This window comes from Mycteria americana, chromosome 1 (genome assembly GCF_035582795.1).
Source record: "Mycteria americana isolate JAX WOST 10 ecotype Jacksonville Zoo and Gardens chromosome 1, USCA_MyAme_1.0, whole genome shotgun sequence".
Lineage (NCBI taxonomy): Eukaryota > Metazoa > Chordata > Aves > Ciconiiformes > Ciconiidae > Mycteria > Mycteria americana.
In genome coordinates this window covers 120,225,484-120,251,769 of record NC_134365.1, presented here as the reverse complement: position 1 = coordinate 120,251,769, position 26,286 = coordinate 120,225,484, and the positions used below count along the sequence as shown (strand labels likewise).

The 26,286-nt window shown below is 45.2% G+C and overlaps 1 protein-coding gene across 1 annotated transcript in view; it reads right to left on the bottom strand.

The window, feature by feature from the left end:
• Positions 1-18,024, bottom strand: part of CLIC6 (chloride intracellular channel 6) — a 34,074-nt gene extending 16,050 nt beyond the window's left edge. Inside the window, exon 1 of the mRNA XM_075518237.1 lies at positions 16,609-18,024. Within this exon, the coding sequence (XP_075374352.1) occupies positions 16,609-17,916 (1,308 nt within the window). The 5' untranslated portion in view covers positions 17,917-18,024. The remainder of the gene's footprint in view (positions 1-16,608) is intronic.
• Positions 18,025-26,286: the final 8,262 nt, after the last annotated feature.

Sequence of the window (26,286 nt, the reverse complement as noted above, 5' to 3'; positions counted from 1 at the left end):
GAGTGTGAGGATAATGGAAAAGTGATAAAAATGGTTACAAACTGTTATGTTACACACTGAAGCTGGAAGCCACCTCGCATAGAGTCAGCCAGAAGAAACAGGTCTCTGGTTAGTAGAGACAGATATACGTATAGAGAGCGAGCGGCACTCCTTGAGGATTCATCACCTTGCCTGTCTCACCCACCCACCCGCTTGGGATGTCGTGCTCTCTGGTAGTGCTGCTGTCTCCGAGTACAGTACTAAATAGCCCTATAGAGTCTAGGCATCTAATGTAACTTAAGTGAGCTGAATCCCACCCTTGGCGACTACTTATCAGCTAGAGATAACTGCTGAAATAAAAAGAGGGGAGTGCATTATTCCCAGCATGTCTGACGCAACTGCCCGATGGAGCTGTAGGGAAAAGCTGATGTTGCCTTAGGTTACACCAAAGCTGGCACTTCCATGGAAGCAGGGCAGCGTTCAAGCCACAGCAGAAGACGCTGTACATGGTCCTGAAGAGGTCTCTGCAAAAATCTGGTCCTCCGCCTTCATGAAAGGTTAAATCAAACTCAGTCAAGCGCTACTAAGATGATGATGAAAATGAGGAACCTATTTTACAACAGGGGGCAGGAAAATCTCTTCTTGTTTAAATTTGGAAGGCAAAGACTGAGGGAAGATATGATTACTCAGTGCAAGTATAATTTTTTCCCTGATAGTTGGGGGTGATGCTGAAACAAAAACAAACAGGTACAAGCTGGCCATGAATGTTTCTAGCTGACAATTAGAAGGGTTCCTAACCACCACAGCATGAGGATTTGAACCAGGTTTCCAGTAGGATTAGCAGGTGTATCAATATGCACGTGCATATGTGACAGCACAAGAGGAAAAAAAGACCCATTTTGTCTCAAGATGAGATTTGATCCCTTTCAGCAGGGACTTGGACTTATTCTCCACTGGAAGGTTCCTTGCTGCCCGTTGTTTCTTTGCACATGACACGGACATCACTCCAAGGACAAGATGATGGCAAGTGCCATGCTTTTGTACTCCATGCCGCTTCCAAGTGAACACGTGTCCAAGTGAACTCCATGAACGCGTCCAAGTGAAAATAACATGTGTAGTAAACTCCGTGGCAATGACGGAAGGGAAGGGTACTGCTCAGTAAACAGCAGCAGCTATCCCAAACAGAGTTTACACTCTAAAATAATTGAAAGATTCCTTGGAAAAGGAAACAGATGATGGATATAGTATCTCTGACAGCGAGCTCCACCCAGACGCCAGACAGGGTAGGATGGTGTTGGCAATGAAGAGAGTCCATGTGTTAAGATTAGCCAGACAGCAAAAAGTAAATGGTGCCAGAGGTTATCCTCTTCTGAGGAAGAACAGGAGAGCAGTTAGCGAAAAATGGCATTTTACGTAAAGTCGCTTGAGCAAATCACTGCAAATCTAACTGCTGACGCTCTATGCTTGATGCATGCTTACAGCTAGGGATGGACACATGCTAGTATGGGCCAGTATTCATCCACTGGCCAGGTACAACTGCCCAACTTACAGAATACAAGGAGCAATGCAAGGATCCCAGGGATGGCAACTGAAAAACCACTCTCCTCAGCCCAGTAGCCTCGTGCAGCATTGGCAAAAGGCAACAGAGTCTGAGCTGCAACGGGACACAAGTCTTGAGGCTGCTACAGGATCCAAACGCAACCCAGGATGGCTGCAGCAGCAGCATCCTCTCAGACAGCAAGGACATCCAAGCAGCTCAGGCCTAATGGAATACAGGAGGGCTCAGGACGTATCTCAGCCACCAGCTGGCCTGATTGTGGATAATCATCAAAACAAGGTATAGGCGTACATGGCACCAGAATGCCATCTAGCAGAACAGCAGCAGCGATGGATAGGGAGAAAGTCTCCTTCCTGTAAAAGCAATACCATCAAAGGGTGGGACGTTGATTCAAAGATGAGCATACCTGGAAGATTATGGGCCACCAAAAGGTTGGTGATAAGGAGTGGTAACTTTCAGAGAGGTCTAAGTCACTGAGCGCCTGGACCAGACATCAGGAGGCCGCTCTGGGCACTTGGGGCTGGCCGCTGCTTCGGCACAGCATGCACGTAGTCAATCCTCTTGACAAAGAGCCAGATCAACTGCTGAAACCCATCAGCAGTTGTTTGTACCCATCAGATGTTAATGCCCACCCACAAAACAGGCTATGAAGATGATATCTTAGGAGTCCTGCCTTAAAGTGCTGTCAGGATATGGAGCTCCAGGGCACAGAGCAGCTGCCAAACTGATGCAAATACAGACCTGCGGAAAAGGTGTGGCTGGGATCCTCAGACAGGAGGATTTCTTAGCCCAACTTTCCTTTTTTCCTCATGGAGACAGGGAAATGTAGACCTTTATAGTAGCACCTAGGCGCTATAAACTAAGTACTATACAAATACAGAACGAAAAGACTGCTCCTAACTTAAAAAACAAACAGAAAACTTAAATGTAGACCATTAGCGGGGATGTGGGAATGCCAAAGGACTTATGGAAGTCTTTTTAATAAAACTCTGTGTAGATTAAGGCTTTTAGCCAAAGCTGGGCCAAAAAGAGATGCCAAGGGAAAGAGAATGAAAGGAAATGAGCATAGGTGCAAGGCGGTAAAAGGAGTTAACTTTTCACCTGCACAGCTTCAACTGACCACAGAACACCATTAAACTGGTTTTTCTGTGGCCACGGATTATAAGTAGTAGGCTAAAGGTTGAGTCTACCTACAGACAGGACGACAATTTAGATATACCCGTCTACTGTGTTTTTAATGATGCAGCTGTACATTAGTGGTCGTCTCATTATTAGTTATCTAGCTATTATTACTGATAATAAAAGATGGGCTCTGTCCTGGAGCAGGGCTCTTCTGGCACTGAATGTGAGTTCAGGCTGAGCTCCCACCTGCAGAAATAACGCAACCCTTGCTACCTCACATTTTAACATCTGAAGCTCAGGCAAGATTTATGTCTCCCGGACTGGCCACCTATTAGCATTTCATAACATCTTCTAACAATTTCGTTATTAAGGCTTTTCTCATTCTGTTAGGTTTCTGAAATTATACTGTACTTTCTTTCATGCAGTGTTTGCATTAACTTACTATGATTATCTTGTTTTATTAGATTTCCTAATTCATATGTTCAGTAATGCTCTTTGCTAGAAATGGTTCTTTGAATGCTCTTGGTCCTCAGTTCATGCTGAGGGATTAACAGTGTGTTGGAGTTTCTTTATGGGATATTTCCCTTGACCCTGTTTTTATGTAGTGAGCAGCTTAAAGGGGTTATATACATCTGGAAATTCTAATCCTCTCTAGATGACAGAAAGGAAAAGAAGTCTGAAGCTGTAATTTCCTCTGGTTTCAGTTCTCTCTCTCCCCTACATGCCAGCAGCCATTTCAGAGCAGAGAAAGCCTCCTTTATTCTAACTTTCGCTGCATTATTTACTTACTCACGGTCTGCTGGGTAAGTAATTATTGCTGAAATTAACTTAATTACTTAGTAAGTAATTAAATGGTTTTGATGCATAGGAAGAAATTTTCCTTCATTAAGAAGCAACTTTGTGGCAATAAACTTTTTACCTTTGTCCAGTTACTTTATAAATAATGAGGAACAAAAGGCCCAAACTCACTCCTGTTAGTTAGATGAAATATCCATTTACTTTTGATTTCGATATCACAGTCTGCCCAGTGCTTCTACCGAGCAGTGGGTCTGCCTGCATCCTGCCCTTCCAGTTCTGACAAAGATTATAAATAAATGAACCATTAAGTGATCATTCTGTAAAGCAAACAAAACACAAGAGAGTGCAGGTGAAAATTAAAACGTGCAGCGTCTTGTAATACATTTATAGAGGCTGTGGTTTTGCTAATATTCACTCTTATTTACATTAAAGAGATTAAAGATTAAACTTATGTGTGTATGCACTCTTACAAAAGAGGAAAGTAAACCAATTCTGCGATTTTACACACCCTGCGGTTGCTAGCCTTGGGCCAGGCCCTTCACCTTGTCACAGGTATTTTCAACTCGAGCTGGGGCTCTCTCCGGGGCAGTTAAAGGCAGTCAACAGGTGCTCTTAAAAAAAATTCCTAAAATCAAATGAAATCACAAAGGAAAAATGCAAAGTACAGACTTATTTTCTCAGCTGTCTTACAGCTACCTGTACCAGGTCTGCAAATAAAGCCACTCTGGTAGCCACAGTACCGAGCATAACCTGGGACAGTGCTGAGCCTGGTTTCAGAGCGAAACCATCGATGCCTCTCATGATGGGAAGGCAACTAATTAAACATAGAGGACGCTTGCATCTAGCTACCTGCCATCCGCAGCACAGTAAGCGTGCGGTAATAACGCAAAAGCAATCAGCAACCAGGAATCCACTGCTTCGTGAGCTCGACAATAATTTGCTTAAATAATTAATAAATAGTTGGATTAATAAGGCCTGGCCATCCCAAGCAGAGCTGTCTGAAGGAGGCTCCTTGCACGAGCAGATCCTCTCACGCTGCGCTGCGGGAAGGGGGAAAGGGAAATCGGACGCTCCTGTGGCAACACCAGCGTTTGGGGGGCATCAGAAAGAAGTTGCCCTGGGGCTGCTTCAGCTTGGAGGGGAGATCTTTGTCTCACGCTCCTGCCAGGGATGCCCACCCGGGATCCAGGGATGCCCGCCCGGGAAAGGGCCTGCGGTGCTTCCCGAGCCGCATCTCGTGCAGCCGGGCACCGAGGGAGGGGGGCCAGCGAGCCCTGGTAGAGAGCTGGGCAAAATTCAGCATTTTCCCATGTTTCCATCTCTGGGTCGTAGTGCAGCAATCACGCACAGCCATTCTTGGCCAGATGCTAAACCCTTTAAGGCAAAGTAAACATTCGACTGTTTTTTAGATGCCTAGCCCCCAGCAACAACACATGAATGCCGTAACACTTTGTGACACTTTACTTTTTTCCTAAACCAGCTTGGAAAATTATTTCAACAAATAGTACTTTATCCCGTCATAATTATCAATGCATTATTACTTATTTATCTCTTATTTTACAAGGCTTGCTTAGATGACGGTGACAAGCAAGCTTCCAGGAACCGTGCACGGCAAGGAGAGCAGAGGCAAGGCAAGGAAAATTAAATGTAAAAATAAATAGGAAAATTGACTTGTGGCTAGCAAAGACTGAAAAACTTCAGCTACAATTTAGTAGCGTTTAAATTAATCTTGCCCAATTTAGGACTATCATTGTCCTACACAAGTAATTGTCATATTGCATGAATTATACTTGGTTTACATTTCACTCAAAATAGCATTACTTTCAGTCATTGCTATTTGTTTAACTTTTTAAGTACACGATGATAATTAATTATATGTGTATTACTCACGCACAGTGACCACGACTTTTCAAAGCAATGTAAGTAATCATTGCCACTCCTCCAAAATGGAAGCCATTTTATTCATTTTATTTTAATGGGAGATGTGACAAAATCTCCATTGCTTGTAAAATAGATTTTAAAAAAATTTAAAAAATCAAGTGGTTTAGTCTGAAGAGAAGGTTTTAAGCAGAGGCAAAGGAAAAGGGCTGCAGAGGTGCCCCCACTCCACTTCCCCTGAAGTGAGGAGAGGGAATGCCGTCGTCCACTTTAACCACAACAGAAATATGCCGGCTAATTAATAAAAATACACAGCCCTCAAAAAGATCACTCCCCCTAATCCTTATCCATTCTTTAATTTTAAGATTCAAGATTATTTTCAAAAACCTGGCAGGAGCCTAAGAAAACCAAGAGCCTTTTAACTGAATACAGGTGAAAATCAGAGCTGGGAAATGCCGCCCAGTTACAGATCACTGGCTTTAATCTTATACCAACTAGTTCAAAAACTGAATTTCCTTCTGCTGTGAATTCTGTCTACAGAGTTCGTGCTGTCTGTGTTTGTGTTAATGGGAACATTACCAGGTCACAAGCGCACAAGCAGCAAACCAAATGCTATTAGCTATTTATCCTGTTACAAGAATTATGTGTAAATACCTCAATGCTATTTCTAATCCTTATTTAATAACATGGCAAGATGCCAGCTGAACATTCTACATGGAGACAAAAATCTTATATCCTTTTTAAATTCTTACAGGGAATTACTTCAACAAAAGAGCATTATATTCTCGAACACATTATAGGTCTGGGGAAAACAGATTAACTGGTATTTCAATGACACATCCTGTTTTACACTTCACCATATGATACTTAACCTGCGACACACAGCCATGCTGTTTCAATCTAAATGCAAAAACTGTACACACATATATAAAGTATCTGTGATTTGTGTTGTAAACAAATAAGTAAATAAATAAGAAATAAATAAGCTATTTTATGCAGCTTCAGGGAGTAGGTCATTGAAGGCTTGCGAAAATAATTTGCCAATGGTATTCCTAACTCTGATGTTTAAATCAAGAGGTAAAAGTGGAAGATGAAAAGAGGGATTTGGTTTTTGTGGGGTTTTTCCCCCCTAACAGTATATGATATTTTGGTCCCAGTAGAAAATAATTCAAATGACCAGGTAAAATATTACATAAAAAGCCTGTCAGCTCCAGCAGTAACTGGCAAAGACGTGTCCTGAGAGAGCAGTTAAAAACTGGGCACAAGTACCAGCAAAACCCCATTAGCTTGACAGAGAGGGGGCTGGACTCTATTCCTTCCCTTCCCGGTGTAAATTCAAATTCAAGGCTATTCATCCTGCTCTCCCCACCACCTCGCGTCCGTTCACAGGCTTTGGGAAACTACAAGAAACACAGTATTGCTAATTAAAGTACAGTTTTTAAATAAAGATATACTGCACGAATCATCCTGCAAACCAATCAGCCCCAGTGGCTACAGCTATAACACTGATATTCCTCAAAACAAGGACCAGTCCTGAGGTCCCGGCCCCCGAGGAGCCCCTGGCCCCTGCGGTGCTCCTGGCAAAAAGGAGGCCGATGGTTTTGCCAAGGGGGTTGGTAGCACGTTTGTTTCTGTAGGCAGCATACGACCTGAAATTTTTAAGTTTTAGGGTATATTTGGATCCTGTTTCGAGTTTCATCTGCCACCATCATGGGAAGAAACTTGATTTTTTACAAAACGCTCAGGTTCTGTAACAGCTTTTAAAAATAATTTCAAAAACGACTACCAGCTAAATGTCAATGATTCTCCAAGACACAAACGAGAATTCTTCTGAAATCTGAGTAGATGTTTAACTTCTCGGTAACGATGCCATTTGAATAACTTGGGAAAGGGCGTGCATTTGTGACTCCAGTCCTGCTGCAGTTTACTTCGTTCCGTAACAATTCTATTTCTAGTCTACTCTGAGTATTCAAATATGCTAAAATTTCAGCATATGAAGAGGAAAAAACCGAGATGGGAAATATCCCCTTTGCCTGTCTGAGAGGCTTGACAAGAACCATCTCCCTGCGCACGGCGCATCCCGCAGCCGGCCGGCACGCCAGCCCCAGGCTCCTCGCAGGGAGGAGGCTGCGACGGGCACCCTCCTCCTTGGGAAAGCCTCCGACGGCTGTGCCGGTGGCAGGCTGTACGAGCTGCTGCTGTTTGCTTTGAGAAGCTAAATATTTTTCTGAAGGAATTAAAACACTTTACTGCTGACAAGGCGGGTGTTATTGAAAGCAACTGGAATGGAGTCACTCGACTTGTTCAGGATCTTATCAGCAAATAATCAGACATTGCAAATGGAAGTGCGTACAAGTCCTTATCACAGCGTGACATTTTATTATCTGAGCAAGAAAATAATCATGTAACCTTCACATGGCATTTACTTACGCCCCTTGGGCAGAGTCAGAGGAACAGGCAATCTCTTATTTTTTAATAGAAGCAATAGGACCTCTTTAGGGGAGACACAGAGAATACAGTCAGCGATGGCACAGGAGTAAGTCTCCGTGCTTCACTTCGCCTTCCATAAAATATGTATAATATTTCCTTTCACTACCTTACTTCCTTTACTGTCTCTGAAGAGGAGGGGCCTGTCTCTTGCCAAAAAATATACAGCCACCAATTCAAAGCGACTTCACCCGAGATAAGCATCCTCAAGAATTGTGGTCATATTAATAATTTGCATTATCACTTCTGCTTCACACTGTTTAAACTAACTTCTGAAAAAGAGCCGTAATATAATTTTGCATGGATCCATACGAGACTGTTGGAAAGGCCAAAACGCAGAGTCCCTGGGATAGCTAACCCTGGCTGGTACCCGTCAAGGTGAAGAGTCCAAAAAGGCGGAATTGTTTGTGGAAGCGGAGCGATCACAAGGCTGCCTAATCCTCTTCCTGCGAACAGGCAGCAAAGTGCTGGAGAGAACTGGTTTCAAATGGAAGAAAAAGTTGGTTTAGTATTAAAGATATCTAATAAATAGAATTAGAATTTTTTTAATCAACAAAAAAATGGTTTATTTTTACTGTTAGGGATGCTAATAAAACCAAAATCCAGATTCTCAAGTGGACTGGGCACGATATGTTATACCCATGCTGGGAAGGGGACACGATACCTTTTTGTCTTTTTAATGCCTACCACATTCTGGTTTCTCAAAGGTAGGTAACACGTGTAGGTAACACATCTCTTATTCCACAAGCAATCCCCAAATCTGTGGGAACCAGAGGCTACTGAATACCATTTAAAATCTACATACTGCTGTGACAGGAAATAACAGCAAATAAACCATACATTGCCTAACCATAAGGTTGCTGGATGTGCTTGGCTCCTTGTATTTCCCCTTTCCGATGCTGTCTCACTTTGCAGGTAATTATTACATGTTGCTGGTGTCAAAGAGAGAGCAGGAATAACTCTGTAACTCTGTGTCTGTGGCACCGGCTTGGGAGAGGGATGCACACTAGTCTTCCCCTTATGCTCCAGGTAACATCACAACCTCAATCACCCGCATCCCACATCAGCGTCCTAGGTACAGGGCTAAAGATGCAGCTACTGCTGCCTCCTCCATTTTGGCAACTGTGCCTAAGCTGCCTGTAAATGAATCTAGGCCTAACACTGACAGGTAATATTTCCTCAAAAAAAGCTCTTGATTTTTATTTTTGAAGACCATTTCCAAAATGTCACCTGAATTTATTAATAATTTAATTTGAGTATAGTTATATTTTTCAACTAATCGGCCAAATCCCTTTCCTCCCCTCCCCCAGAAGATCATTCACCACACCCTAATATTTTATATTTGCGAATGCCATGAGCCCTGTAGACTGGTTTGTTATTCATCTATACACAAATACGAATCAAGCCTCAGGTTAAACAGGCAGACAGCATGAAAATTCCCAGGCACAGCTGCATGGCAATCACCTCGTGCAGCAATCACCAGCGTTTCTGAAGAAGGCTGCACCTCTCCGACAGGATTTATGAAATGAAGGTTCACTGCAGACAACCAGGGACCGAAGGCAGAAAGTAGACAAGGACAACTTCCATCCTTGCCCCTGGTCTGTGACGATCACAGGTGAGATCAGCCTTTTAATGAAGACAAAACTCAAGGAGCAGAGGCAGTATGGTTGAATTTTGGGCAGCAGGCTGATCTCATCAGCAGTTTCTGCTGGTTTCAGCCAGAAATACAGGCCATGCCCTAGGACTGAATCAGGAAAGTGTCCCCTGTTTAGCGAAGGGCTTAAATAGCACGTAACTTTAAGCTTCTGCTTAAAGGAAAACACATGGTGAGGTGCTTTACTGAAGCAGTGAGCTGGGAGTAAATAAAAATAGGAAAAGGTCTAGGAATGTAGCTTCGAAGATACTTACTTTATTTCAAAACTTTTTTTGCCTAAAATGAGCCTGCAGAGATCTGCAGTCACACTGAGAATAAATAGATGCTTAAGGCTTGTACAATCCTATGTGCACATGCAGTTTTAGGACTTCCAAAGCACGGACAAAAAGATGACTCCAAGAAATATGACTAGATCATACAAAAAAAAACCAAAACCTAGATGCAACTTCATATTTCTGATCACTTGTGTCTATATGTTGGTTTGTGTCTTTCTGGAACAGGACTTGGCCTCTCAGTTGTCAGAACTGACACTGGCATAAACAAGCAGAGCACGCTACTGCTCTGTTAAGCATCCCTCCAGGAGCAAAGCAGCAAAACTAATTTTGGCCTAGTTTTCAAAGCTATTCTTTAGTCAGCAGCTCCAAGAAACCTTGTTTCTTTTTAGCAGTCTAAGCTCTAAAAAGGTGACAACCTGAATGGCCAGAAAGGAAAGCACGAGAAGTAAAAAATGAAGAAGATTGCACATTCAAAAAAATTTGCATAGCTCTTTCAGAAAAAAGATTGATATCATTGCCTTTCAAACCAAAGTCTCCCAAGCACAGTTTTATTCAAGACTGCTGGAAGCATACTCCGCTCCCAGAAAAACTGCTGCAGGTGCACCCGGCATGCACAATAACCTGAAGAGTTATGAAAGGAATTTGTAATGCCAGTTCCTCTTAAGCTGCATTAGGGAACCCGAAATTGCCATATTCCAGCTGAAAAAACGTAGCTGAGAAAGGGCAAACACCCATGGGAAGAACCAGCTTCCTGCTTTGTAGGACAAAACAGGGAACAGAACCGCCAAATGTCTTCGAACAAACGCACCTCTGCTGATTCGGTACTTTGCGTACAGCTGTATATAGTCAAAGAATCAAAATCGGCATACAAACAGCTAACTAACCAGCAGCCAGAAAAGCGGGGCTAGGCTGGGTTTGCTGGGCAGCCCCACAAGGCTCAGTCCCAACCAGCTTCGGTTTGATTCTGGTTTCAGCAGATCTAGCCTACGCGGTGCTCGTGCTCTGCTCCAGGGGAAGGGCTTTCTCCTGAATGATTTTTTCCTTATTCTGGGATAACTTTTGTAACTACTCAGTTATAAAAGCAGGCAAGTCTCATAGCCAACTGGAAAACAGAACATCCAAAAGAATGGTGGAGGGAAACAACGTATAAAAAAATGACAGGATTTTAGTGGGAGCAATGTGGCACCTGAGAAAAGCTCCTACTTTTGAAGAAGGTACACGAAATGTAGCTCGAGAAGGAGAAAACCAGAGTGAGGAGAAAGGAACAGATGTGTGCCTCAGGGAAAACACAGTGTGGTTTTGATGGAAAGTGAAATGCAGCAGCGGTGGTAGGGATAGGGGGAAAGAAGAGAAAGAGAAGCCATCTGGTTCCTACCATTGACCTGCTCATTCCACAACAATTTGTCCTCCTGTAGCATCACACAAATCCCATGTGCTCACCTTTGGCAAGCTTTGGATAGTTCCTTTTGCTTGGATAAATATCCAGTACCTAAATTTCCCCCCAAACTGCTTTTAATCCATAAATACAAAGCTAGTGTAACTCCACACACACAAATCTTTACTTTCACCATCCTGAGGTCATCTAAATACTGGGCTCCTACAGTGAATCTACACTTAAAAAGGACAGTAAACACCTGTCTACTTTCATTTTGATACAGGATGTCAGCTATTCTCCTTATAAACCATACTCACTTAACTGATTTACAGACTGATTGCACCGATGAGCAAAAATCAAGGTCTTAAGCACAAATACCTACTCAGCGATTATACTGCAAACGTTTACATCCAGCATCAGGTACAGCACAGAGTGCACTGAATGGGCATACGGGCTAGGAGGTTTTACTAGGGATCTGTGCTCCTGCTGCCCACGGAGTTCTTACCTACAGCACTCAAAGCCCAGAATTTCAGTTTATACTTTAAATGTAAGTTATATATAAACCACAGATCCATCGCATCACAGAAAAGGAGATTCTTTTTTGTGCTCTGGTATGAAACACCCATTACCATTTAAGTTGGAGACATTAACTGTGGTGTTTGGAGCCACAGATGCAAGCACCTGTTACTCCTATGTCTCTACTCACAGCAAGGCTTTTATTTTCTTGTTTATCAGCGCTTTTGATAATTCAGTGCAGCTCTAAGTATGTCAAGCCAGTCAAGCACATCTCAGGAACGGTGCAAGGAAATTCCGTATCAGTAAAGTAACCTTGGTCCCTGGTAGGAATGAAATAACTCTCGGAATGAAGAGAAATGACTTTGATTTAGAGACCAAGAATATCACAAAACTGAATAAAGCCTATTACTTTTCGTTGGATAAGATCTATTACCTTAGGCTCATGGTCAGCTTTTACTATATACCATTTAACCCAGAAACTAAGCAAGAATTGTTTTGGAAGATGAGCAACCTTAGAGAAGACCTTGTGCTGAAGCTGAGTCGTTTGGCTGACTGTTGTGTTCAGCACTTACAGATAAATCACTATCCCTAGAAATCTTTGGAATGATAAAATCTGCAGTTGTGATTCTGGTGTTTAAGTTTTCTATCTGTAAGAAAATTTAAAATTGATTGGTAGGCAACCTTGGAGGATTTTTTTTTTTTTTAGTTTAGAAATAAACTCTGAAGTCCTACATAAAGTTTAAATTGCTTAAAATTAACTGAACCATTTTGGTGAGAGTTCTGCTATATTCAAATAGTAAGATAAATTTATGCCATCTACAGACATCTTCTGACAAATAAAGGGCTTTTGCCACAGAAGAAAAAAAAAAGAAGTCTACATATACCATTGACCTTAGAAGACCAGCTAGCAAGCTTCAACATCCACAAGGTGTCTTACCCAAGGTGCCAGATATGCTTAGCTGAATTACCAAAGACCGATTGGAAAGTGTACCTGGATGACCTTTGCAAACTTTTGACTTTGAAACACCGGAAACATCAAATATTACTATCTAAAGGAAATACACAGTACGTGTTGTTTCATGGGAAAATGGAAATCAAACAGGCACCGAGTGAAACCCTCAAAGCAATTCTGATATGGTCTTGCTGTTATAGCCAAGGAGTCTTATGTAGTTCAGCTTCATTAAGGGCACAGTTCAGTTGCCCAAACACAGATGTCTGCTGTCTTTGCAGATGCCTTATTGTAGGCTGTCCGGCATCGAGCTACTGGGCCAGAAGGACATGATAACCCATAGACGCTGCTAACCCTGCTAAGTGCTAGAGTATCTCAGGTAGCGTGACATCTCAACGTTGAACCCCGGGTGTCTGAGTTCCAACTAAATAGCACTGCGTAGCAACCCAAATCAGCTTAAAAGCACAATTGCTGGTGCCCACGCTTGTGGAGCTAGCAGGAATTTTGCCACCCACCTCACCATGGGAGGCATGAGGTGACACGATATTCACAATATTCAAATACATATATGCAAAATTAAATGAACCAACGCAAAGCAGCAGGAAGCAGAAGAGAGAAAAAAAAAAAAGAAAAACAAACCCTCTAAGAAGAACATGCTTGATCAACAACAGTAAAACCAAGAAACACTGCTTATCATACAGTTATATCTGAAAAGTTTCTTTCTGATGGTGATGCTTCTGTTTGTTATTCTCAAAATGTTATTACTGAAAGACTACCGGGCACTTTAATGTCTGCCAAGTCTAGTGTAATGCTCTCTAGCAGGGAAAGTGCGAGGATCATTCAATCACTACTACTGTATTAGTTTCTTGTAAGTTTTCTCCTGTTATGGGACTGACGTTTAACATTTCTCTGTATTTGTATAGTGCTATCAAATCTTGGCACAGGGCTCCTATCTCTAGCACTGTGCATGCAGGCACAGATAACAGGCAGACAATCCCCACCTTGACCATTTACAAGTAAGCCAAAAATCAACAGGCAGGTGAAACAAACAGAAATAGGGATGACAAAGAAATTAGGGTCATACTGAACAGGATAAACAATGATCTCAGTCTTTTAAACAGCCTAATCACTGGCCAGTTTCCAGTGGCATTACAGAAGGGCAGAGTTTTAAATAGAGGTTTGAAGAAGGTCAGGGAGTTGATGGATAATATATTTACAAGGAAGGCCCCAGCTGCATGGGGGAAAGTAGACAAGGTGCTTGCTGAGAAATGCAGCAGAAGGGTGAAAGAGGTCAGCGGCACTTAAAGTAGAGGTGGGTGCCAACATCTCAAAAGCACATAAGAGCTAACAGGCAGGCGCAAAATAGTGATATAATAGAGCATAAGAGGGGTGGTCGTGCATTAGAAACATGCATGTGAAGGGAAGTGTTTCAGGCTGGAAACGAATGTTTGCATTCAGTTTGGATCGTCTTCTCACTTCCTTAACCCTTGAGTTTTAGCACTTGCTCAGGAAGGAGCATCACGTCTGTGGACCACCTGCTGTGGTTAGATATAGAGACTCAATAATCCTCAAACGCCAGAGTTCGCGCTGTCCCACCTTGGAATCTGCTCTCCCCCTTTTTCCCATCAAAATACATCAGCACCTGTTTAAGCATGGCATTATGTATGCACTCTTAAAACTACTTTAAGCCAGCACAGAGAACTTCCAGTCTCGCCCTGTTTATATACCCTTTCCCACTGCCGAGAAAAGGGTAGAAAGATAGCGAGCGTGTCTCCAGGCGACAGCAAGAGCAGCATGAACATGAATTCTCCCGAGAGTGGGAAAGAGAAGTGCTTCTCATTCCCCAGCACTGTGGCCCCGGCACATTTTGGTGAGTGGGGAGATGCTGAGCTCTCCAGTAGGCATTTTTTTCTTGCATTGAACTGGAGGAACTCATGCCAGTGTCAAACTAAAAAAACACCTAGCTCCAGGTGAGGTAAAATACTCAAGCTTTGTAATACTCCTCCACTGAAATCATTAGAAGAGCTGTAGTATTTTCAAGGTGTTCTTGTTACTAATGCTAAGTCAATCACAAAAATGTTCCTTCTTCTGTCTTTATTAATTCATAAATATTTTCAAAAACCATGCTTAATCCTAATATTTGGGGACTACAGAGTCACAATAGGTGCTCTTATTATAGTCTGCTCTCTAATTTTGGCCATGTTGTTCTTCCATGAAGCAGGCACCAGGTGCACAGATAGGCACAGGTAGCCTTTATGACTTTAGCCCTCTGCCACTCTCCAGCACTCCCTGATAGATTTAAGACCATAAAATGAGAATAAATAAGTTACAGATATAAGAGCATAAAATGAGAATAAATAAGTTACCAAAGTGTCCCTGCAAAGCGGGCTGTTGATCTGTGAGCCAGAAAGTCCGTAAGTCATCTCTGCCAGGCTCAACAGTAACAGCTCCTGCTGTTTGACACAAAATCACAGATTTCCACTCCAGCATTATCATCTAGCTACTATACACCAACCTGACGTAGAGAGTTGCCTTTAGACCACAGAATCTGTCCCAGCCTGCGTGCTAAGGAATTGCTTAAGCTGGGGACTGGCTGGGGAGGGTTCACCAACATCAGCCGTTATTATCATTCATCTTTCCAGTATGGCATTATTCAGCACGTCCGACACTGCTACATGTAAGCCTCAGAGCATTCCTCAGCCTTTTTTAAGTAACAATACTTCAAAGGAGGCTCAGCCTTGAAAAGAAGGAGTGTGCACTGAGGTGGGATAAATCAAGGCATAAACACTGCTTCAGCCCTAACCCCCCTCACCCAGAGGGCTGGCAATGAGTTTTTCTTTCACGGTTAATTCCAGCCGCTACAGAAGCAGCCTTGGCCAACTCAGGAGGTGCACTATTTGCATGGGAGGTATGGCTTGTAGTGGAGAAGGTCCCAAACACCTTTCTGCTTCCCTAGTTTTAGTTTCTTAGTTTTAGGTCTACTCTGAGAAAAATATCCCACCCTGCTCCATACTTTATTTAGTCCAGAGAGGTCAGAGAATAGGGAAGAAAAACACCTTAGGATAGTTTCTATGCACAGAAATTTCACATCTGGTATTCTGTCTCTGTGGACGGATGCTGTTTCCATGCCGAGTCCCACTGATTTTGGTAGGGTTCCAAGCACAGGCTAGGAAAAAACTCTAAAGCTCTATACTATAAAATACCAGAAATTAGTTTTAAGACCATTACGATTTTTCTCTTTTTTGCCCATTTCCCTCTAACCTAAATCTTCCCTGACCAAAAATGCACAAACTGGACAATTACAAGGGATGCTACACTGCTGGGCAGTTTATTGACTCTCTGAATCCAGCCTTGCCGAACTTTGGGGCAATTATCTAAATGTTGACCATAGTTCATGTTGGGAAATACCAATATCACATTTTGAATTATATTTTCCAGTTTCTGCCACCTCAGCCCCCATGATGTGCTGTGTGCCCTTCTTACTATATTCTGAAGATCTTAAAATCCTTTGAGAACTCCTTATGTCACAAGTCACAGCTAGCGATTCCAAACAGATGCTGCTGGGTCCCAGCCCCACGGGGAGGAGGGCGCAGGAGAGCCCCTGAGTCCACCGAAACTGAGATCCCTGCATACCCTTTCCGTTTAAACCTAGAGAAACCTCAAGTAATGCAGCACAGAGCCCATGAAGGAAAACTATGGGGGAAACCACCTTAGGTCTGTGCTTCTCTGGGTTCTGGGTTGAGTGGTACCACCAGCTCCGAGGGCCAAGAGGATGGATGGGCAGCACTGGCCTTCAGCCATCATGCGGGAAGCCCTGTCCCGTCCTGCCTGCCACCCGCAGAAGGAACGAGGAGCCAGACGCAGGTTTATTTTCGGCGTTAATAACCAAATCACCTTAGCCAGGCTGGACTTTTGCCTGCCAGATTTAAATGCCACTCATCACAGGAGCTGCCCGGGGCTCCTGGAGGAGTGGAGGGTCGTGAACCCAGGTTTCCCCAGCAGCCCCTCGCACCCTACCTTGACGAAGAGGGAGATGTCGTGTTCCTGCTTCTCCTCATCCTCCTCTTCCTCCTCCAGGGCGGCCGGCGAGCCTGTCTCGTCCTCCTCGTCCTCCGCCCGGCCCCGCACGCCGTTCAGGCTCCGACCTGCCGCGTCCCACTCGCCGCCCTCGGGACCCGGGGACCCGCCGCGCTGCCCCGCCGCCGCGCCTCCTTCCCCTGCCCCCGGGGCCGCGCTCCCCGCTCCTGCCACCGGCGGGGCACCGGCTCCCCGCTCCGCCCCCGGCGCCTCCGCTCCGTCCTCGTCGTCGGGGCCGCCCGGCGACCGGCATCCGCGGTCGGTCTCCCCGCCGGCCGGCACCGCCACCTCCGCTTCCCCGCGGCTCTCGGGAGCCATCTCGCTCCCCGCCGGGGCCGCCGCCTCCTCGGGGACTGTCCCCGCCGGGGCTGCCTCCCGCACCGCGTCTTCGGGAACTGTCCCCGCCGGGGCTGCCTCCCGCACCGCATCCTCGGGGACTGTCCCCGCCGGAGCTGTCGCCGCAGCCTCCTCGGGGTCTGTCCCCTCCGGGACTGCCTGCCTTAGCGCCTCTTCGGGGTCTGTCCCCGCCGGGGCTGTCCCCGCAGCCTCCTCGGGGTCTGTCCCCTCCGGGACTGCCTGCCTTAGCGCCTCTTCGGGGCCTGTCCCCGCCGCCTCTTCGGGGTCTATCCCCGACGGGGCTGTCGCATTGGTCTCCTCGGGGTCTGTCCCTGCCGGGGTTGCCGCCGCCCCCTCCTCGGGCTCTGTCCCCGACGGGGCTGCCTCCACCTCTTCGGGCTCCGTCCCCGTCGGGGCCATGGCTGCGTCCTCCGGGTCTGTCCCCGCCGGCACTGCCTTCTCGGGCTTCGTCCCCGTCGGGGCCACCGCCGCCTCCTCGGGGTCTGCCCTCGCCGGCGCGGAGCCCTCGGGCGCGTCTACCCCCGCGGCCGCCGCCGCCGGCTGCCCTCCCGGCAGACCCTCGCCCGCCGAGGCACCCCCGGCGGGGTCTCGCTGCTCAGCCCCCGCCGGAGCCTGCTGCCCCGCGCCCGGCCCGCCCGAGGTCTCCGCCGCCCCCCCGGAGAAGCCGCTCCCCGTCCCGCCGCTGTCCCCGGGGGGCACCGCCGCCGCCTCCCCGCTCAGCTGCGGCGCCTCGCCGGGGGGGGGCCCGTCCGGGGGCTCCGCCGGCCCCTCGGGAGACACCCCGGGCTGCGGCTCCCCCGCCGCCGCCGCCGCTTCCTCCTCTCCTCCTGCCCGCGGGAGGTCGCTCCCCTCCGGCGGCGGGGCGCCGGGCCGCCCCGGGCTCTCCGCCATGCCGGCCTCCCCCGGGGCCGCTGCCCAAGAGCGCAGCGGGGCGGGCGCGTCCGGCCGCCGGGACGAGCCGCGACCAGCGGGCACCAGCGGAGCCGCCGCCGACGGGGATCAGCGCCGGGCACCGACGGGGGGGACGGCGGCGCCTGCGCACGGCCGCGCCCGGGGCCGCGCGTGTGCGTGGGGGCGGCAGCCACAGGTGCCCGCGCTCCTCCTCCCGCGCCTCCCCGCGGAGGGCAAGGCCAGCGCGTCCCTCGGCCCCCGGCCCCAGACCTCTCCGTCTGCCAGGCTCCCCTCGGCCACCCCCTCCCTACCCGCCGGCTGCGTGCAGGTGCTCGGCGGGACTGGAGCCTTCGCAGAGTGGCCAAAAAGCTGCCCCCCCAGCGGCCCCGCCGGCGCTGGCTGGGCATGCCTGCCAAGCGCCTGCTGCCTGCCCCGCCCGGGCCTCGCCTCCCACCCCAAAGCCCCCCGAGCCCCATTTCTGCCCTTGCTTTTCCCCTTGGCTGCTGCTCACGGCCTCAGGCGCAGCGTCTCTTGCAGCCCCCCCAGCCACCCTGCTGCTCTCCCCAGCCACCAGCCTGGCACCCACAAGCCCTGGGCCCGCTGGCGGGTGGGGCTGACAGCCACCCAGGGGCTGAGGGCTTGCTGGCCAAGGAGAGGAACGCCATTTTCCAAGTCCAGGTTTACGAAGGGAACCACTAATACCCCCACCGCTGCTGACACACCGAAACCGGCAGAGCCCCAAAAGTCTTGCACGGTTTCTCAAAAATACAGATGAACCAATACCGCATCTCAGCAGCTACATAGTATCTGAAACGTATTCCCAAGCCATCTTTGGGCTGCACCAAACATTGTTAAGAAGGAAAATGTATCCTTATCAACTTGCAAAAGTTGTAAGAGGGAACATGGAAACACTCTGTGTAAAAAAAAAATAGATTTGCATACTTTTAAGAGGCTTTCCTTCATATGTGACCATGTCAACTGCTATGCGCCTCTGCGAGAGTTTGCATTTAAATGTGATGAGAAGTACTGTGTTCTGTGCGGAGCAGGCAGCTGGTGTGAAAGAAGCGGTAACTTTTGGTTCGGGTAAGGCAGCTGCAGATTCATCCCGCAGGCCGCTTTCTGTTCCAGATAAAAGACATCTTTTCACACTTTTGGTAATTTCTCTGGCTTATGGAGGCACTTTACACAAAAAAAGACAATCAGCAGGTTCTGGTGTGAGGATAAGCTTCAGTAGTTTTGCTTGTAGGCAAGAAGTCATTTTCTAGGAGATGCAGCCTGCTCTAGTCCCACTCTTCTCAAAAGTGATTTATGTGAAAGCAGTACTTACGCTATTTGAATGGAAAATAGTCATAGTTTTCTAGGTGCAGAGAGAACAGTGGATGGAAAAGTTAGCCGACAGGTGTGAGGTATCATATTTAAAAACCATGCAATTAAACAGTCTTATGTATGTGTATATAAAAACACTTTTATATTTGAGAGTGGAAAGAGCGGGGACAGACTGAACACAGGGCTTTGGAATGGGTGGGACGGGAGAAGATGCAGCCAACAGGAGATGGGAAATAAATAAATCATTCCATGAGGGCAAATACCTGCTTTGATAAAAATAAACAAACAGACAAATAAATAAACAGTCCTGCAGCTATTTCTTATAGAATTTGTGCTTGCCCAGAGGTGCGTTGCCAGTGAGACAAAAGAACAGGGGCAGTCATGGTCAGAAGGAATGTTTCTTGAAGATTTAGGAATGGAGGCTCAGCATCTGGCAATGGAGGTCTTGCAGCTGGACCCATCGTAAGGCAATTATTTCACTTCTCTCTTATGGGTTCTGATACCAGTAGAATGACATATCTCAGTCATCTCTATTTCTACATACTCATCCTAACCCTTGCTGAAGGGTTCTTAACCCTTGGCCTGAAGGCTGGCCACATCCCCAAGGTGCAATACAAGTCCCATCTTGCAAAGCTTTCAGATATGAGGCAGAGCTGTCCTCAACTGTGCAGACCATCGACAAGCCCTGCCATGTTGTCTCCTGTCCAGTGGCGGATAGGACACTGGCTGGAAGGAAGAAGGCTCACCTCAGGTTTTCACGGTGGGAATGAATAGCAAAGCAATATCCATGGCATAAAAGTGGTGGGAATTTTGCAGGAGAAATGGTTGCAGGTTATAGACACAACCACCGAAGTCAGCTGGCTGTGTTTATGTGAATAGTGTGTTTGGCTGCACCCCTTGAGAAGCCCTCTCCTGCTCCCAGTCCCCATGAGTTCAGCTTTGCTCAGTTTTGGTGGCTGATGGGCCCCGACAGCTGGGTTCCCTCTGCAGCCCCATGTGGCACAGCCTCCTCTGGGTCACTGGAGCTGCCTGTTCTTAAGTGCTTCTTCTTGTCAACTGTCCCTTGGATCTGCACCACTTCTCTAAATACCTCCTTTGGGTATCCGTTTCAGCTTTTGCTCAGGTTGTGAGTTTGACATGGGACTTGCACCTTGCTGATCTGATGGAACTACATGAGAGATGATTGTCTCTCACCTATACTTATTCATTGCGGAGCTTATTCATTAATACCAGTATCCTATTTTTCTTTATTTGCCTATTCCCTGCTCTGTAGCTTTTAGTACAAAACAAGGTGAGGATTTCAAGGCCGGCAAAAAAACCCTTTCAGTGATAAACACTGCCTGATTATTAACATGGGGCAATGTTTAAGTGTAACAAAAGATTAGCTCTTTAAATACTCGCGGAAGTCTGACAAAGGCAGAGCAGAAAAGGACTAACAGCTGACATAGCCAAGTTGTTAATTATCTTTGTAGGAGAGAGAAAAGTTTAAGATACAGTGTTTGATACAGTTACCATTTTTATGGAGTAATGATTGAATAGTTTGTAACAGACCTTGCTGTGTTTTTCCTCAAGTATAGGAACATCCATTTCCTAATTCTGCTGGAGCTGAGACCTAGCAATGACATGTGCAGGCGCTGGGTTAATGTCGCTGCTCTAGCAGGTCACCCTGCTGGGGCTTATGCCATGAGGTCCCCGTGCAAGGAAGAGAAACAAAGTAGGAAGTCAGAGAGCCGGGGGACAGGGTAAAGTGGGCACAGTTCGGAGGAGAGCTGGCCGGTCAGCCCGACATTGCTTCTTGTCACTCTTCAGCGTCATGGTTTCACAAAGGCAGTTTGGGAAATACGCCATTAAAATCAGATCTGTCCCAGTGAAATCCCGGAGCTCTGGATATCTGTTGTTCTGTGCTCTCTGCATTCAACACTCTTCCCCTCTGTCTCAATTACTTAACAATTAATCTCCCCTGCTTCACGCTCCTCCTGTACACTACTTTCAAGCTCTTTACACCCCATCTGTTTCTAAAACAGGCCCTCAGCTAATAAATACTATTTTCTCAGTTTGGCTTCAGGAGGGATTATTGCACACCTTCTTCATTTAAAAGATGAGTGCAGGTAATTAAATATCACAGATGTTAGACATTAGCGGACAACACGAAGATCCCTTTATAGTCTGTTAGTGAACAAGTTATATCCCTGGGGGTTATCAATTAGGCTGTACTTGCTTGGATTATTGTAACTTCTTTTCCTTCCCTGACTGTACAGGGAGTTGCAGATCAAGACTGTCATTTTTGCAGCCTGAGGTGAGGAAAAAATGCCTCTTGCATTACAAGGGTCTCGGAGAGAGCTCTCCCCACTGGCCTGCTTACCTCCTGGGACAGATCAGTCCCACCGCAAACGGAGCAGACCGGGGTATTTGTTCATGCCTCTGCGACTCCAGTCCACAGTCCTGTGCAGTGCCAAATACACAAATGCCAAATATTTAATGGTTCGCCCTAAGTGAACTGGGGTAACAGAGCCAGCAAGGCTGTTTTGCCTCCCTGTGCAGGCTGCTGCCCCCCAGAAGCCTGCTCTGCCTATTCCCTGGTGCCTGCTCCGGCTGAAGTTGTGCTGTTTCATCAAGCGTGTGCATCTGCTCTTCCCAGGGTTTGCCACATTTCAGAGGTGAAGCTACATGTCCCCAGGCCAAAAGCTGCCTGCACACTATTTGAATTCTGCTTGTTTCTGCCAGACGCTGAGTAACTGCTATTTTGCACTGAACTCATGGGAAATAGGGGTGAGCAGAGCCTCTGGAAATTGGGTGGCATTTAATTGGTTTCTCCACCATGGGATGGAGGGAGCGATTTTTCAGAATAAACATAGACAGGTACAAACTGCATGTCTGCAGACCCTAGAGCCAAGAGAGATCCAGTGAGCAGAGTCAGTGAAATGATTCTTCTCATCCCAAGGTAGATGTCTAAAGCAGACCAGATGATCCTTGACAGAAAAGTGCTTATTTCTCTACACTGGCCGTACAAGGACCTGAGGGTGACTGGCTCAGGGGGATGATGTCTGTACTGGACACATCTAAACTGATATGAGGTGAATCCTGTCCCAGGTGATTCCCTTACAGACTGAAATTTGAAAATGGACAGTCAGCAAAATGTGGGCCAAAGCCCAATTACTTTTTCTGCATTATTTTTATTGCAGCTGGTGGTTTAACTGGAATTTCCACAAATTACTTGTGGTATAAAACTTTATCCCATAAAAGGATATGACTCCCTAGCCCTTTGTGATGGAAAAAAAGAAACCCCAAACTGTATTAACGTTCATACGTAAGCCAGTTCTGTATTCTCCTATTTAAAAGATGTTATTTCAACTACAGAAAAGACAAAGCTGCAAGTGAAAAAATGGTATTGGAGGACTATAATTTTTACTGCTTTCAAAATACATGTATGTTTGCTATGTTTACCCCTGGATTCTTAAATTTCTGTCAAGAAGTCGGCGTGGCATTCTGCCACATGGTTGAAAGGGTGTTTGGTTCACCCAAACAAAATTGAGAGGGAGGGATGCCTCGCTGAAAATCGCAGCAGCATGCTGCGTGTTGGGGGGGTGATGCCATCTGTATTTAGTGTTCTGAGCTTCCCAGCACTAAGCTGATTAGGGGCAATCGGCTCCCTTCCCAGCTGCTTAGAGGCAGTCTGCTTGGGAAGAAGGTAGGGATGTAGACGTGCAAGGGGGGAAAAAGCCTGGTTGCTGGGCTAGGAAGCACAGAAAGCCAAGCTACCTCTAATCAAGGCTGAAAAAGCAGAGAGGAAGAGCAGATGCACCTTCTTGCCAGATACCACCAGTCCCTCTCTTCCTTCTGTTTGTTTCTCAGTTCCCCGAATTCCCGGCATCCCACAAAGCTGCAGGCCCCAAAGCAGCCTGTACTTAAGTTCTGAATGAATCATTCTGCAGTGTGTTAAAAAAGTAGAAGAATATCAACAACAAAGCTTTCAGAAGAATAAACTCCGTACTGCTTACTACTTTTTTAAAGTACTTAAAATCTGTTCATTCTCCGAAAGAGTCTTTGACTTTCCTATTCTTATCTTTTACTTTTATTTTTGTTACGCAGTACTGTTTCAATGAAGCAATAACGTCCTCCATGTGCCGCAGGCAAGATAACAAACAGACCTTATATGTAGTTTTTTATTGTCAAGTATCATATCTAATTCAATAAAATAGTGGTTTGGAATTAACTTTGATAGTGCCCCAGAAGCATCAAAGTCCTAGAAAGTCCAATGACTGTCCTGCAGCCTCATATCATCTCGTTTGCTAGCTAAATAAGGCCAGCTCAGCACTGACTTTGTTGTTAACAGTATGTCTGACTTGAACTCTGGACCTGCTCTCATTTTTGACAACTCCAGACCTCTGCCCAGGCTTTTGATTCTGCTTAGGAAATCCCCATCAAACTTACTTCACTGAACTCCCTCCTCTCTGTCACTTTCAAATGCCTTTCAACCATTCCCATCCCCTACCTCATGCACCATTGCTTAGGGACGGGCGTGCACACAACACTATTTAAAGGACCACCTTGATTTGCACATGATTCAATAGGATTACTGATATGTTTAAAGCTAAGAGTCTTTGCAAGGATCTGGGTCTTCTTAAGTAACTGTGATTTCATTATTGTCATCCTCATCGTTCCTCCCTCCCTCTATTTTCTGACACATACTGTGGCACTGAATTTGAGGCGTGAGTTTTCAAAAGTGTTGAACTGCTCCAACTTCAGCTGAATTTCATCTGCTCAAGGCACCTGGAAACTCCTCCTTAAAAAAAAGAGCTCTTCAGAGAAGAAAACATGCCTTTACTTGTTTTGCAAAGTGCCCACGACATACTCAAAACTAAATGGACAAACCACATAGAGCTTTTCACGTTTTCTGTGTTATAAACGTTGCTTTTCTCACATTGACCTGGTTTACAAAATTGTATAAGAAGTTCTAATTAGATCCATCAGAGCATTTTACTGTGGAATCTGGAAATAACTCAAAGCTTTTTCTAAGGTCCAAGAGATTTTCTTCACTTTTAATAAACTGTCTAGATTTTCTTGAACTCCTCTATTATTTTAATCCCTACTACATTAAACTCATTTATTTTAAATTAGTTTCCTATTTTACTGTGCCTGTTGCATCTTGAAATAATTTCTTAAAATATAATCCCTAATCACAGCTCATTTGATCTTTTTCATACTCTTGCTTCTGTTTTAAATTTCACTTTAACTTTCATAGATCTTAACAGCTTTTTTTTCCCCATGTAAAACAGAGTCACATTCTGTACCATTTCCACTTGAACTTGGCTTTGAATACAATTCTTTGCAAAACTCAGAGAACTTATAAAATTTTTATAACTTTTAAAATAATTATAGATTTGGGGAATAAAACTTAGAATATTTCAAAATAGTCATAAAATTATTTGAGTTAATACCTAGCTGATATAGAAGTTACATGTGCAACCCAGAGGTGCAATGATCATTTGTCTTTTATGACCCGTGTTGCAATATTTGCAGATTGACTGTTACACTTACAGTTACACTACTCAGTTCATTAGAAAAACAGATCACATCCATATGTAGTTCTCTATAAATTAATAGATAGCTTTCCCTTCAGCAGAATTTTCTGAAATATTTTTATACACTGTAATAATAGCCTTGAAAATAGCTTTTCATATCATCAGTAAAGAAATGGATGGTTTTGCAGCCTTGTAGTGAGAGGCTGCAATAGGTGATCTCCAGAGGTCTCTTCAGCCCTACTTTACTTTTGCTTAATTCGAATGTGGAATTCCCACGACATCTATGCAGCTGACTCTTTTTTTTTTTTTTTTTGAGGGGGTGTTTAATGAGGCTGGTTTTGGTGCATAATACTCTAGAAGTGATGAGAAAGGGTAGGAAACTGTAGAAAAAGGCAAGCACCATCTGCCTAGGGATAGAATGACGCTCAGTTTGTTCTGTATGGGCTCAGGTCCATTTTTCACTAATGTTCATTTTATTTTATTTGCTTGTAGGTTATGCCACAATCTCTCATTTTTTCTTTTTCTTTTTCTTTTTCTTTTTCTTTTCCTTTTCCTTTTTCTTTTTCTTTTTCTTTTTCTTTTTCTTTTTCTTTTCCTTTTCCTTTTCCTTTTCCTTTTCCTTTTTCTTTTTCTTTTTCTTTTCCTTTTCCTTTTCCTTTTCCTTTTCCTTTTCCTTTTCTTTTTCCTTTCTCTTTTCCTTTTTTTCTTTTTCTTTATTTTTATTTTCTTTATTTTTCTTTTTCTTTTCCCAGGATTAGGAATCCAACCTTACTCTTTCTATTAACAACTTTGAAACCATTTTTGTTAAAATTGTATTATATTGATTGTTCCTTTTCAGAAGTACTTACTGACAAAACCCATTTGTTCTACAGCACTTGTAAATAAGCTCTATGGTAAATCAGTAACCAGGCTTATTACTGATTGCTCCTGAAACAAATGGCTCTTTTACCTCTGCTGTGTATTACTCTTTTCTGTGTAATTTAGGAGCTGACTTACCAGAGCGTAGTTTAAAAATCAGTAAGAGGTACACGGTAACCTGCTGCATTGCTATAATGAAAAGTGTATCGTTGTGAGATCTGAGGTGGCATCCAAAGGTGGCAGTGACCTTGGGAGTCCAACCCTGCCAGGCACAATGCAAATATAGGAAGAGGCATTCCAGAGCAACTTACCACCTAACTGAGAACAGTGGCAGGGAAGGAGCATAGTGAACCACGGGAGATGGGGGAGATACGTATAAAAGAGAAGAGATTATGCTGATAGACATTTAACAAAGCAACTGATCTGAATCAGTTACATGAGCTTTGCACATTGCCTACCACTTTAAAGACTCCTTAACAAGCCATAGCTTCTGCACTTCAAGACTTTTTTGTAGCCTCCTACCCATACCAAGGTAAAGAAATCTTAGCTCCGCTGTATTTATTTTATTTAACAACATTTTTTGTGTGTGTTTATTCTCCACCCTGGGACAACTCCTACTCTTCCAAATAACTAGCAGTTCTCCTGAAAAACACTCCAGCTAATC